Raw genomic sequence first — 15,919 nt, 5'->3', positions numbered from 1 at the left:
GAGTCTAAAAGGGGGCGCTATATCGCAAAAATGTTTACACTTAAAATGCTGAAGTCCCCTTATACGTAAGTCAAAAATATGTGGTATTGTTTGAAACAATTCTGATAACAATCACTTCTGCATTTATGTTACTTAAAATAACAAAATAAGCGCCATCTAGTGGTCATGTGGTAGAAATATGAATATATATGAAAATCTTTCGCATAGCACTTAAATAGACAAATCATATATCAAAGAAAAGCTCTTGTTCTCAGGAGTGCAACTGTACAGTCTATCTTGTTGCAATAATACCGCAGTCGAAAAGACTTTCAAATTAATCACAAAGTATGATTTCTGTAAGACATCAAATACAAACATCTATTTTATGTGCCGATCACTGCTGCTGTAAACCCCAAATAGCTAAAAACTTTATATCTGCTTTTACCTTAGAGACAGTTCTCTAAAAAACATGTTTTTTTTACTTGTTTGTGAGCTTGCTTGTGTAAATAATCCAATGTTATATCTTTGATGTAGAACAAAATGTTAAGTGTTGCAGCAAAAGCATGCAAAACAAATCAAAATATATGTTATTGACTATTGGTGATGAAACGTTCAACATCATTGCAAAGAGGGCAAGCTCCGCTTTCTAATGTTACCTAATTGAACTTCTAGTCCACTCAGAGGCCGAGATATTCGATTAAACAATGGGGGTGGTGCATGAACTGAAAAGTAGACTGAATGTCTATGGACAAACACATCTGTGAGGGCTAAAATGTGTTAGAGCGCCACCTACATTTCAGATCTGTATATTGTGAAGGAATGTGATAGAGGAAAAAAAATATTCTAGTACTTGCTGCCATCAACGGCAATAAAATAAGCCTAGTTGGAGGGAGATGAGGTAAACAGAACCAGATTTACATGCTTACAAATTTAGAAAGAAAAAATATATATAAATATATTGAATTCTATTCATCTTAAGATTGTAAACATAGACATGTATATTATTTATGAGTCTTTTGTTTTATTTAGGGGGGTTTCTGAACAAAATTAAACATTTTTGTCAGTTAGTCCACAGTTATCAAAAACAACTAGAAATTAAGGATGATTGTATGAACCTTTTTTTGGTTCAAAAAAATTGTTAAAAATTGTATTTTTATAGGGTTCCCACGGTCAAGGGAAAACTGTAAAAATCATGGAATTTTTAAATGGTGATTTTCAGTAGATGTAAATTTCAATAGTGAATGTACATTTTTGTAGTTTTCCTCTGCTCTAAAGACATCAATTAGATATTGCTCTTGTGCAGACTAAGGGGCCATTCAGACTGGACGCGTTCTTGCACTGTCGATATGCATTTTTAAAATGTGCCATTCTTTTTAAGCTGATACGGCATCTAAAAAAATGTGCCGTTCCTGTATGAGACTCTGGTGCAGCGAGACATGGTGCACCGGCCAAAGACATCCGTCCAGTGCGTGTTTACATAGAAAAACAACTGAAAAATGGTGTGGACAGATTAAAAAACACATTGGGTGTGAACGGACCTTAAAACGTAGTAATTTTCAATTTGTGAGAAAATCTTTATTTAGAGTCAATGATGGTTCAAAACGGCCCACAAATCAATCTGAATGCCGTAATAGTCTGGAAATGGTCATGGGAAAGTCATTGGTTAGAAAGGGTGGGGACCCGGTGTTTTACATCCTGGACTGTTTTGGTTTGTGTGTATCTGTGATTTCTTTCTGTCTGTCTTTCACCTTGAAAATGGCATCAGTTGTTTTCTCTCTCTCTCTCTGGTTGCTAATGAATAATTCAAAGCTCCTGAAGGGTTGCATGGAAACGGAGAAACCTACAGCCCCTTGATATTCCCCATACACACACACACACACACACACACACACACACACACACACACACACTCTCTGACCCCTCTGTATGTTGTGTTCTGTTGCAGAGTCTGATATTGATGCCGCCACCTCTATGATGCTCTTAAACTCGGCCCCTGGACACCACAGTGACCTGTGTAAGAGAAGACCCTCTTTAATGAGTGAATCTCACGAAAGCATGTTTAGGACACATTTCAAACCACAGAATCAAAAGACAAAAATCATAACCTGTTTTTGAACCATTCAGGCTTTTTTTTTTTTATTTATTCCTTTTCATTGTTACATCAGGTTTTGTGATATTCACTCCTGAAAAACCCAGTGTGGGTTTTTCATTAGCCTGTCTGTCTTCTATCTATCTGTTTGTCTACCTGTATGTCTGTCTGTCTCTCATCTATCTGGTGTCTGTTTGTCTACCTGTCTGTCTTTCTGAATACCCGTCTGTCATTCTGTTTGTCTGCCTGTCCATCTGCCTGTCTGCGTGTTTGTCTGTCTATCTATCTGACGTTCTGACTGTGTGTCTGTCTATCCATCTAGATGTCTGTCAATACATCTATCTATCTGTCTGTCTGTTATTTGTCTGTCTGACATTTATCTGTCATCCTGCCCTCCCTAATTATCTATCTGCCTGTCATTTATCTATCTGTCTGTCTGTCTGTCTGTCTGTGTATCTGTCTGTCTATTTATCTATCTGACATTGTGTATCTGTCTGTCCATTTGTCTGTCTGTCTGCCATTTTTCTGTCTACCTGCCTGTCTATTTATCTATCTGACCTTCTGTCTACCTGTTTGTCTGTCTACCTACATGTCTGTCTATCTGTCTGACATTTATCTGTCTGTTTATTTATCTATCTACCTGTATATCTGTCTGTCTTCCATCTATCTAGTTCTCTTTCTGTGTGTCTATCATCTGTCTGTTTGTCTGTATACCTGTCTCTCTCATCTATCAATCTGTCTATTTGCCTACCTGTCTGTCTAACTGATAACCCGTCTGCCTGTTTGTCTGTGGTCTATCTGTCTGGCATTTATCTGTCTTCACATCTGTCTATTTATCTACCTGACCTTCTGTCGATCTACCTGTCTGTCTATATATGTGTCTCTGTCTACCTGTCATTGATCTATCTATTTGTCTATCTGTCTGTCTATCATCCGTTTGTGTGTCTACCTACCTCTGTATCTGTCTGTCTCTCATCTCTCTGTCTTTTTGGTTACCTGTCTGTCTATCTGTTAACCTGTCTGTGATCTATCTTTCTACCTGTCTGTCATTCTGTCATCTCTCTGCCTGTCTCTCTCTGTCCATCTGTCTGTCTGTCTAAAGATATGTAAACAACAATACGTCTATAAGGAATGATTATTTACATGAATTCAGTTCAAGCATAAAAACACCCTGCATGCCACCCTCCCCTCACATACACCCTGTGCCCCCTTAATATTGATCATGGTAGACTGTAATACGATCTGCGAGTCTGATGAGGCACCGCGTCGAATAGACGAGATCGTTTCGATCAGTCTCGCACAAAAAGACACGTTTTCATCTTTATTTCTGGAGAGAGTTTTGCGAATGTGCCTGTGTAATAACTAAAAGCTCTTGCTGGTAATTAGTGCATCATTGCCCTCTTCACACATCTTTATCCTCGATAAGCGTGTCACTGTAGTGTTCTCTACCTCTAATGAGCCTTAATCACTTGGAGCTGAGTAAGAGTTCTTTATTAAGGCAGACGGATGAAAGTACTTGATGATGCATTTCAGAACGACAGTCAGTTTATAGATTGACAGTTCAGATGTGGAATTAAAATGAAAAGAATAAAATTGAGTGACAGACCAATGCTTTGGCCAATAATCTCAACATGGACAAAAATTGGCAGATTAATTGGTATAATTGATAAAGATGGTATCAATTATACATGCAGTACATATCAGCATTATCGTTAGGATATCAATATCAGCCATTAAAACCCATATCAGTTGACAGTATTGATAATGATCTAACATATGACAATGTCAGAAACATTTCCTGCTGTGTTAATCATGTTTTATATATATGAAATGATACCTAAAACTTTAATAACCATATGGTTTGTCGTGCAGGTGACCGAGACAGCCCCATTGACCTCTCTCATCCGGACTCCGTCCTTGTGAGCAGCGACCCAAAGCAAGACCACAACTACAGCAGCGCGTCATTCCAGCGGTGCTCGTCTCGCTCTTCCTCGTCGTCGTCATCTTCGCTGTGCTCCCTGGATGAGGCTGGCTGCGATTCCGGCCAGGGCCGCCGTGCCGGCAGTGAGGGTTTCCATAGCGACGAGGATTCGGAGGAGGAGAGGAACCTGTGCCTGCCCAAACTTCCCATCCGTCGCCCACTCACTGTCAAGTGCCCTATTCCGGGTAAACGGACTCATCACGAGTCCAAGCCAGAATTGGATGAGGAGCTGAAAGAGGCGGCTGGGTCACTCTTACATCTGGCCGGGATCCGATCCGGTCTGGATCTATCGAAACGAAAGGCCAAGTGCAAAAAACTGGCAAAGCATTGAAAATAAAGCCGGAAAAAAAGCCCTTAGTGACCTTTTTACCCCTGGACTGTGTATCAGTGACCGTGCCTCATTTTTTTGGATCATTAAAAATCTTCAAATCTCTCCTTTTTCTGACACAGGGATCAACAATAAGGATTTTACCTGCCCTAGTAATATGTATGTATGTGTGTGTGTATATATATATATATATATATATATATATATATATATATATATATATATATATATATATATATACATATATATATATATATATATAATTCATTAGCCTAACGAAAAATTATGATAATTGATACAATTAGAATAATATTTTTCTTTTACCTAATTTATTTATGTGTAAAAAATAAATGAATATAATGTGTAAGAAAATACATAAACGCCCTTGTTGTGAAACGCCCCTTGTTGTGAGTATGATGGACAAAATAGAAAAAGTCCTGCACATTGAAAAATTAGGTGAAATACCTTCTTCAGGTATTTTTACAAATATTTGTTCAACCGGTATATTTAATTAAAACATAAACTAGCTAATCCGATCATGATTCAAGTGGGTGATTCTTACAAAACCTGTTAAGAAACAAATAAGAAACTATATTTTTCATATAGAAAAAAAAGCCTATTTTTAGGGCCATATTTTCTATATTATTTTCTTGACCATTATTTACATTTAAAATTTTACAATATTATAATATTTTAAATATAATAATATTTATACGTTGTGATTAGTTCTCTCTTGGAACTGCCTTTTATTTTCGCTAATTTTAATACCAAAAAATTTAATAAAAATAATTGTAAAAAAAAAATTCTGTGTATATATATATATATATATATATATATATATATATATATATATATATATACATATATATATATATATATATATATATATATATATATATATATATATATATATATATATATATATATATATATATATATATATATATATATTTATATATTTATATATATATATTTATTTATGGTCCCAAATGTAGGCTTTATTTTCTTTATGCTAAATGCATTTCATTTATTTATTTTATTATTGATTTAAGGGTTAAATATGGCCAGAACTTTTTCTTGACCGGTTTCGTGAGAATCACCCTGATAGATAATGTTTTATAATTTTTTATCTTTATATTAAGTTTAAGCAGTTTTAAAAATGCCACAAAACATTATTTATACCGAAACGTTAAAGATTTGCGAGCTACAACAGTGTATGGGACAATTACTATTTTGTCCATTTATAGATGAAATATTTAATATTTGTTCATTAAACAATTAGTTTTTCTTTACAACAAAACTTACAAATAATGAATAAGGTTTTTAATTTGCAATAATAGCTGGTAATTTTGCAGCGGTAATTGAACTATTCATCCATTCATGAAATCGGCATACAGTGATTTGTTTATAATGCTCGATCCATTCGAACTGATGCTTCCAAACTGCCTTCAATAGTTTGATTTATTTTGAATAAACTTCCAAGCAAATAATTTTTCCAGAACTACGTCTAAACATGGTTACCGTGACATTTTGAATCTCAACAATATTGTTCATTACATCACGGACGACCAAAAGTCTGCAAGACATAAAAATGCATGAATATGATCAGCAAATGTAAGATGAAGTTCGATCAACGGGACCAAAACTGACCAACGGGACATCCTTAATGTTGAGCCCTGTGACGTTTCAGTTTTTATACAAGAGAATTTTCCTCCCTGACTCAAACTACGGCAATAGCAACTCTCACGCGGGGGTGAACGAAGCCATTCTGAGACTTGAGTCAATATGGGAAAAACACATGTTGTCGTACCTATCCCAAAACTTTGTGCTTCAAGATGTTTTCACTTACCGTTTGCATGCTTCCTTTTTAAACGAGTGTACTACTCTTCCAAGTGAACATGTGGTATTTATACACCGAACGAGTGCATGTCTGTGATGTTTGAGGCCCTAACCTCTCCTTTATAAACATTTCAGAAGATGACTAAAAAAAGACGATTTTTCGCTGTTTTAAGTACATGACAAAGAAATGCAATAATTATTATTGAATATTACTAATGAATATTATCATTAGTTGGCTGGCATTAAGTTTTATTTTTGTTAAAGGAACAGAATATTCGTTGGATGTTTATTGTAGTCTGAGTGGATGACATGAAGAAAGGATCGGATGACATTTGTCTTTGGATGCTTTTGGTGTTTGGCGAATGCTTATGGGATGAGTCTTTTGAAAATATGTCCAGGTCACATTACCCCTCTTAAATCAACAGGAAAAATATCAGTTATGTTTTGCATGAGGAAAATAAAGCTTGTTTTTAGGACCATAAAGGTATTTCGCAGTGTGACATCGTTTTCGTGAAAGCTCCCCCCCCCAATTCTCCATAACACATTTTACATTTCAGTTTTATATTAGAGGTCGCCCTATAGTGGATTTTGCCGATACGATAACTAATGTGTTGGGAAAGGCTGCTAGTTTTTAAAATCAATTTATAAAATTTCAAAAATATAAATAGATGTTTTTCTTTCTTTACTATGGCTGGCAAAGAGAGAGTCCAAAATGAATAAAATCCCAGATGCAGTTTGTTCCCAACCAAAATCCCAATAATAACCAGAATAAATTCAGATTTGGTGCATAACACGGGGCTTTAATGTATAAACGACACCGAAACACACCGATGAAATTATGAAAATATTATTGGTATAGATTATAGTTCAAAAAAGCAACTATCAGCACCAATTAATTGGGAAAACCGGTATCCATCCATCCATCCATCTTCAATCGCTTATCCGAAGTCTGGTCGCGGGGGCAGCTGCTCCAGCAGGGGGCCCCAAACTTCCCTATCCCGAGCCACATTAACCAGCTCTGACTGGGGGACCCCGAGGCGTTCCCAGGCCAGTGTGGAGATGTAATCTCTCCACCTAATCCTGGGTCTTCCCGAGGCCTCCTCCCAGCTGGACGTGCCTGAAACACCTCCCTAGGGAGGCTGGCCAGGGGCATCCTTACCAGATGCCCAAACCACCTCAACTGACTCCTTTCGACGCAAAGGAGCAGCGGCTCTACTCCGAGCTCCTCACGGATGACTGAGCTCCTCACCCTATCTCTAAGGGAGAAGCCCGCCACCCTTCTGAGGAAGCCCATTTCGGACGCTTGTACTCGCGACCTACCGGGAAAACCGGTATATCGGTTATAATTCTCATTATTTTCAATGGGAATAACAGCTCATTAATGCAAATATTTGTATTTTATTATATTATTTTATTATTGTTTAAATCAGCATAAAGACAGTACAACAAATATTACCATGATGTGTAAATACTTCAATAACTTTTAAAAAAATATATTTGTTTTTGCATTTCAGAAGTGCTTCAAAATAATGTCATGCCAAAAAAGTAAATAAGTAAAAATTAGACTTCGTTTTCTTTAAATAACATATATCATTTGGGTTTTTTTCTTGCTGTTTTAAGGGTGAAATATGACCTATGACCTGGAAATATGTTCTTCACAGGGTTACTGATATGAACCCTATTAGTCTTAAAAGTTACCACTTTTAATCTTAGTTGAGACTTATCTAAAAAACTCATCTTGAACATAAAAGTGTCACCGAAAGATCATAAACACAAACTCACGAACATCTGAAAACACTTTCCCACAATCTTTTGACTTGTGTCTTTCATTTGCTGCTGACTTTGATCTCTGGTTTTTATTCCCCATTTTTATTTGCGTGGAAACTGAAACCGGCCTTGTGTGGCAGCGCTCGCTGTTTAACCTCCCTCTGTTTAGAGCCTATGCAATAACGGAAGCCGTGGTAGCTCTATATTTCCTGTCTGTCTATATGTGCCTGTAGAATTAATGTATGCATGCGTGTTTTAATGCACTTGTCAGCAGACTAGCAGAGGTCAAAACGGGAGTTTTCTTATTTTAAACCTTGTAGAACTCAAGACTGTAGGTATAAATGGACAGATGTATGTAATTATGTTCGAGAGCGAATCTCTAGAAACCCGTCAAGTACACGTTCGGGTCCTAAGAAACCAAGATGAGTTTAAATAAGACGCAGTATTCTTGAAAATGAAACTTTTGATGAGTTATTGAATTGTACATTTAATATCTGCTGTTTAGTTCCTCTTTTGTCATGATATCAATGCAAGAATGATTTAATCGCTGCCAAACATGGTTTACTAATCTTGTTTCATGTCAGATTAAGTAGAATAAACTATTCACTGATGATAATAATACTGCCAAGTTGACAAGTCTGTGAGGGTGAATCTCACAAAACCTGCCGGAAACATGCTATATTTCACCCCAAAACTCAAAAGAAAGAATAAGGAATATTTTGCTTTGCTTAAAGGAAACAAGCTTATTTTATGACCGTTTTAGCCTAAAAATAGTCTAAGCACATTTTAACCCCCTTCATTCCCATACTTGTAATTAAATTATTATTTTTTATTATTTGCATTTATATATATATATATATATATATATATATATATATATATATATATATATATATATATATATATACTACACACAGTATATCATGCTAGTATTATTTGTAATGCCTTTATAAAATGTATGTTGTTTGTCAACTGTAAGCCAATAAGAAATAACTGTATTACAGTAATGAGAACAGAAGCCCTGAACCACACCGGAAAAAAAAAAAAATCTCTAGGTGAAATTTTTTTTTTAGGTTTCTTAGTGCCTTCCTGAGCCTATGTCATTAAAAAAAAACTATATATAAATATATCTATATATATATATCTTTTTTTTTTTTTTTAGGACATAGGGTCATGAAGGGTTTAAGACACCTAAAAGAAAATGCAACCTAGAGATTTTTTTTTTCACTGTGCGGTTCAGGGCTTCCGTAAATGAGAATCACCATGGGAAAAATTACAAAAACTCAAACGCAAAGCATCCTGGTGCATGGTGGTAATGACAATTTGATAAAATGTGCTTTATTATCATACAAGTTATGTTAGAATACACCTTAATGGCCCTAAAATATGCATTATTTAGTCAAATATAATTATTCATCTTTAAATTTTTTTTTGGTGGGATTCACCCATAAAAGCAAGCAAGATAAAAACTTAAGAATTTTGGGAAAAGTCCCCAAAAGTAACACTTTTAACATAAAATGTGTTCTGTTTGTAAACCGCCATTATCAACACTGCCACAAGACCAACTGTTCCCATCCCAGGAAGCCTTCAGTATTCAACTCACCATTCTCAGTTTTCCACAGGGAGATAAATATGACCTATTCCTGTCACAGGCAGAAAAACATTTGTAAGAGTTACTTGCCAACTGTGAATAGATATTCAAGGGATAGTAGTGAAGGCATAGTTCACATAAAAATAAAACGGTTCCATTTACTGACCCTCAACCCATGTAGTTTCAAACCTGTTTGACTTAAGGGCAGAATTTTTTTTTTTTGGGTGAACTATTCTTTTAAGCCATCTTAGACGATCTTTGTGAATGAATTTAACTCATCTAAGCTTGAAGACTGGGCATGTGGGTTAATGACCATGTGACTACTGACCGCACCATTCTTAGTTATGTTTACTTTGTCTTATTTTCCTTATGATGTCATATTTGGAGTTCCTGTTGCATAATATTGAGTCTGCATTGAATGATGTAAATAAATCTGATTTATGATCTACTTTCTGCCAACCCAAGCTGCCATTCCAGTATCAGTTTGTTACTGTCTGCCCGTCTGTTACACAGACAAACTCCTTGTTTTTTGTACGCTAACCTTTGTTAATAAAATGTTTATAAAATTAATTTTCGCCAAAGATATGCAATTGCATTATATATGGTATTACTGAATAAACCATGTTGTTTTACCTATGATGGTTTTGTCCAGATGTGTGTATTGCCATAAATCGTATTTAAAATATGGTCACTTTTAAAGGCCATGTCCACACTAATCCATTAGTTTGAAAACGCATTAAATTTGCTTAGTTTAAGCCTCTCGTCCACATTAGAACCGCGTTTTCCTCCACCAAAAACATAGTGTTTCAAAAACGCACTTCACTGGGAAACTGAAAATGGCATTTTCAAAAGAAACAGATTGGTGTGGATGTGGCCTAATGTCATAGTTTTCCAAATTATGCGGTAATTAAGAGAGTTTTCAAAACTTTTTGGTGGAAAATGCTGTTCTAGTGTCGATGAGAAGCGTAAATTTGGCGAAATCAATAGACCTTTTCGCGGTAGCGCTATCTTTGATTTTGGCGGGAATGCAAACAAAGCTGTGAGGGATAGAATTGCCGTCTCTTCAATAGCACGAACTGTATAAGGCTATCTAAAAGCTCCTAGATCCAAGGGAGTAGGTTTGGTTTGAAAGTTGGATATATAGGATAATATTCAAAATGCGAGGTCAGTATGGTACTATAGGCAAAATAACACTATTACATTTTTACAGTATTTCTCTGCCCCACAATATTAAATATTAGCCTTTTGTTTTAAGAATTTCTAAAGAACAAACAAATTAAGAACTAGGAGGAAAAATTTGATCTGCGATAAACTAGGATAATATGCAGCGACATGCGATTCGATAAACCTAAGGTTGATCGAAATCAAATGTTTCTTTTTCAAGAAGATTTAACATTGACAAAATAATATCTAAGGGACATAAAGTGACATTCTGTGAAATGTAATATCCAGCTAATCGAAACAAGGTAGGCTATTCATTTTAAGGTGTCTTCCTCAAGAGTGCATTTGCAGGCCGAATAAGCAGAATCGTCCATTGGGCTGCATTCAAAACTAATGAATTTGTTTATTTTTTTGACAGGAAACATTTTGTACACCAAAAGTATGGTTGTTTAAATCTACTAATTTCAAGGATTGGACGTAAAGAACCAATAGAAATCTGCCCGCGTAATCTCCAGAAAATTATTATTATCTTAATCTTACAAATGATTGGTGCATCCTCAACAGCGCTGAGAAAAGGAACAGGTGTCACGTTACAACACCGTATTTGCGCTGCTTCAGAAAAGGTTGGATTATAATTTACACATTTATAATTGTACTAAGGACATTTAATAGTTGTTACTATTAAAACATAGTATAAAGAATTTTCAATGTGGTAAAATTGTCCATATTTTGGTCCTGACATTTCAGATTTCATTTTTAATGTCTACTGAAATGTCAGGAAAATATATTTTTCAATGTTTCGTCAGCGGAACGATCCATAAACACTTTAAACAACTGTACAAACTATTGAAGAGACTGTAATATATCCCTCGCAGCCGTGCAATTCCCGCCAAAAATCAAAGATGGCGCTGTTGTGAATCAGTTCTAAACGTTTTCAAACGAAAACTCATTAGTGTGGAGTTTTGGCCTGACCTATTGAGGTGAAAGTCGCCTTTAATGGTACCATATCCAAAAAAGAAAACTAATAGTGTAGTAAAATGGTATTTTGTGTTTTGTTATTTTTGCTACAAACTGGCTGTCCGTTTTGTGTATAGACGCCAGAGGAGGAATATTAGTGGATTAATGTCTCCATCTGCTGGCAATAAAATGTACTAACTAATGAGGTTCTATGGAGAAATGCTCAGATTTCATTCTCACTTTCTCTTTATTAACATGTCCATTCTCAGGCTTAAATAATGTGTAGGGTTTTTTTTACTCACTGGTTGAAGATAAACAGCTTTAGAAATAGACTGTGACTCCATTGGCACAGTGTCTCATTCACATTAACTCAACCAGAAATTACAGCATTCCCCTACACTTCATTGGCATACACCATGCCATTAAGGCTTTGCTTTCTTAATCCAGTTGGCATGAGTATACAACCAAAATACAAATCTCGTGTTGATTTTAAATTGGCAATTAAATTTTTAAATAATGTTGCATCTAGTATATTCAGTATCTGGTGTGAAATTTTTCCAAAAAGTGACAGTATCAAATATTGGACACACACACACACACACAAATAGTGCTTGTTATTGTGGTTACATTTCTAAAGTTAAAGGATTAATTCCCTCAAAAAAAAAAATTCAGTCATTGCTTACACACCCCTTATTATTTAGTGAAAATGTTCACTGACCATTGCTCTCCTGTGTGCATTCATGATAGGGCAGGAGAGCAACAGTTCATGCAGCTCACCTCATGACATTGGGGCGTTCAAGTAAAAACCTGTTTTGTTTATATAAAAACAGGTCTTCCACAGCGATAGTGATAAACGAACACAACACAGCTGCACACAAAACAGAGAACAGATTTAACACATGTCTGAAGAGTTTGTAGTCAAAGATTTTATGCATTTCTGTACCCAGCCTTATTTTTTGGAATGGAGTACTTGGAAATCAAACAGAAACATAGAGGAGGCTACAGGCCTCAAAATCTATAAAAAAAAATTGCTTGGCATAGAAATGCATAAATTCTTAGACTACAAACTCTTCAGACATGTTTAGTAAATGGAAGCGCAGCGTAGTTCTAGCGGGAAGACTAGCAGCTGTACATCATCACATCATTAGCTGGGTAATTCCTAGCCAATCGCATGTAAGCCATTGCTTTATAAGTCTGCTCTAAATCTATCACATTGCTGTTTCAGTGTGCAAACACGGCAACCTCCACCACCCCACCACCACAAGTTGAGCCCACACGGGGGTGGGCTCCTCGCCCCTGCCTCCTATCTCTGGCAGGACATAACGGTTCCGGGTACAACTCCCTCGGACCACTGGACCAAACTACACCAAATAGAGAGACATTACTTCCTGTTTTACGTTTATCAAATAAATGGCATCTTAAACTTCACTCAAGCCTGCGTGTCTTCCCGATAGAAGTTCTGTTCTCTGTTTTGTGTTCAGCAGTGGACCTGTTTTTAGATAAACAAAATCATTTTTCACTTGAACGCCCCAATGTCACGAGGGGCCTTCATGAGCTGTTGCTCTCATGCCCTATCATACATACGCACAGGAGATCAACGGTCAGATTATAGATTTCGGTTTGTTTCTCACCAAACCTTATCGTATGCTTTCATAACAATCAATAGTCTCATGGAATAATTTATTAGACTTCTGAATTATACTTTTGTGTCCTTTTGAAGCTTGCAGAGGTGGTCACATAAACTGCCATTGTATGACATCATTGAGCACAATGTGTTCAGAAGAAGAAAGAAAGTCATATGGGGTTATAACATCACAGGGGTGAGAAAAACAATGACTGAATCATTAAAATGTTTGGGTGAACTCTCCATTTAAATTTGTTGAAAGGGCTTTAAATGAATAATGCGAATGAACACCATGTCTTATAAATGATTGTCTTTAGGCTTCCAGTGAACAAGCCAAAGGTGCCTCTTTTTTTAATTGTCTCAATTTATAGCATTTATTTTAGACAATAAATAGCAACAAAAAGGATTATGATGATGGTACCACAACACCAATTTAAAATATAGGACTGGATGCATGGGACATGGTACACCAAGGGACTCAAAAGAATGGTACTTCTAAGAATATGATCGTATTATCACAGTAGCCCTACAGATCCGAAATACTTACATACATGTTTTATTTATGTATTTACTATTTTTTAAGATTACAGTGTTTTATAGTGGTGGGGATTTAGAGTCATTCCTGTGAATCAGGTCTTTTGAATCCATTCACCTGAAAGATTCATTCAGTCACCTTTGTGTTTTTTATTTTATTTTCATCTTTACGACAGTGGGTGGCGACAAATGAGCGTCTTTTATGTTCTTTGAATGATTCGTTGAATCAATTGATTAGTTAAAAAGCCTGTCTTTAGAGCCGTTCAAGACCGAAACTATGGAACTGAACAAGAACGATTTGTTCACATAAAAGATTCATTCAAAAACACAGATTCATTCACTAACGACACACTAATGAACGCTAAAAAGATCAAATATGGATTCACGTGTGTCCTGGTAAATAATGAATCCAGCTGTGTATAGTATGTTCTGAGGTGCATGCAAAATGGAGTTAATTAACAGAGGTTCGGGAGGAGCATGTTAATTTTAATCTGACAAATCACAGCCCACAAGCAGGAGTATATATGCCGCTGCTTACCTGCTTCCTGTGACAACTCGCCTGACATCCCACCTCCACCCCATCTCCACGTATTCTCTATCAAAATAAGTAAAGGCCGGGGGGTAAACAGGACTCGAGTCAAGTCTTGAGCTCCGAGCCCTCCAGTTTACGGACAGCAAGACAAATATGTTTACTGCTTCAACACAAGATTACATTAATTTACAAACTACTGAATAACAGTTTAAAACCTATAAGACTAATAAGAAAAATCAAATACCCAACAACAGATTTGCCAGTTTAATTCCACCGTCAAGGTTGGCAAATCAAAACCTAACAGTGACCAGCCAAACCAATAAGCAAAAACACGTTTTCCATACTTCAAAAGAACATGATTTACGACAAGCTGTGTCAAGTACTGAACCAAGGATTTTCATGATGTAGTTTTAAAAACAGACTCAATCGTAACACTGAAAATGGTAAGCGAAGGTTTCTATATTTTTTCTGTATCGGTTGAGTACGTTTTGTGTGATTAACTTGTTATATAATTTTTTTTATATAGTATGGGCAAGGGTGTTGGCACAATGTTTGGGTTGAGGTGATGGCACAATGAAGCCTCAAGGGGGGTCGCACACTAGACGTGTCTGGCGGACGATATGGCGCGTTCTAAAATGTGAAACAATTGTTTTCTATGAATGTACGCACACTGCAGCCACCACTCGGCGTCTGTCGGCAACTGCCACCTGCAACTCAGGAGGATGCTCAAATTGCTGCCATGCCACAGAGCGCAACTCAAATATTAAATTCGACTCAAATCATTATCCCTGGACATATATTATTTACTCTAGACTTGTTCATTCTTTAAGATGGAAAAACCCTTGCTAACTTTTGTGTGTACTGTCTGGCACATGAACCACATCAACGTGCCAGGACTGTCTCCTCCTGAGGAGTCAGCTACAGAATCGTGTCACCACAAGTGCAGAGCTCAATATTGGCAGCAGGTTGGTGTGAGTGCATCTGCATGCACGGTGAGGCGAAGACTTTTGGACAATGGCTTGGTGTCAAGAAGGGCAGCAAAGAAGCCACTTCTCTCCAAGAAAACATCTGAAAGACTGAAATTCTGAGGTGAATGCTACCATGAGTCCTGTGTTGTGCCAACAGTGAAGAATCCTGACACCATCCATGTGTGGGGTTGCTTTTCATCACAGGGAGTGGGCTCTCTCACAATCCTGCACAAAAACACTGCCATGAATAAGGAACGGTATCAAAACTTCCTGCAAGAGCAACTTCTCCCAAGGATCCAGGAGCAATTTAATGATGATCCGTGTATTTTCCAGCATGATGTAGCACCATGTCACAAGGTAAGAGTGATAATGAAGTGGCTCAGAGATCATTGCATTGAAATTTTGGATCCGTGGCCAGGCAACTCCCCGGATATTAATCCCATAGAGAACCTGTGGTCAATCCTCAAAAGGTGAATAAAAAAGCAGAAGCCCACAAATTGTGATCAACTCTGAGCACTAATAAGGCAAGAATGGATCGCCATCAGTCAGGATTTGTCCCTGAAGCTGAT

General features: G+C 36.6%; 1 protein-coding gene and 1 long non-coding RNA gene across 2 annotated transcripts in view; one reads left to right on the top strand and one right to left on the bottom strand.

Moving 5' to 3' along the window:
• The window catches only part of LOC127660439 (forkhead box protein N2-like), a 37,378-nt gene extending 32,840 nt beyond the window's left edge, over positions 1-4,538 (top strand). Inside the window, exons 5-6 of the mRNA XM_052150657.1 lie at positions 1,925-1,993; positions 3,941-4,538. Of these exons, the coding sequence (XP_052006617.1) occupies positions 1,925-1,993; positions 3,941-4,380 (509 nt within the window). The 3' untranslated portion in view covers positions 4,381-4,538. The remainder of the gene's footprint in view (positions 1-1,924; positions 1,994-3,940) is intronic.
• The window catches only part of LOC127660445 (uncharacterized), a 216,124-nt gene extending 207,297 nt beyond the window's left edge, over positions 1-8,827 (bottom strand). Inside the window, exon 1 of the long non-coding RNA XR_007972646.1 lies at positions 7,533-8,827. This is a non-coding gene — a long non-coding RNA (uncharacterized LOC127660445). The remainder of the gene's footprint in view (positions 1-7,532) is intronic.
• Between the last annotated feature and the right edge of the window lie 7,092 nt (positions 8,828-15,919).

The sequence above is a fragment of the Xyrauchen texanus genome, chromosome 20 (genome assembly GCF_025860055.1).
Source record: "Xyrauchen texanus isolate HMW12.3.18 chromosome 20, RBS_HiC_50CHRs, whole genome shotgun sequence".
NCBI lineage: Eukaryota > Metazoa > Chordata > Actinopteri > Cypriniformes > Catostomidae > Xyrauchen > Xyrauchen texanus.
This window is presented reverse-complemented; position numbering and strand designations above follow the sequence as displayed.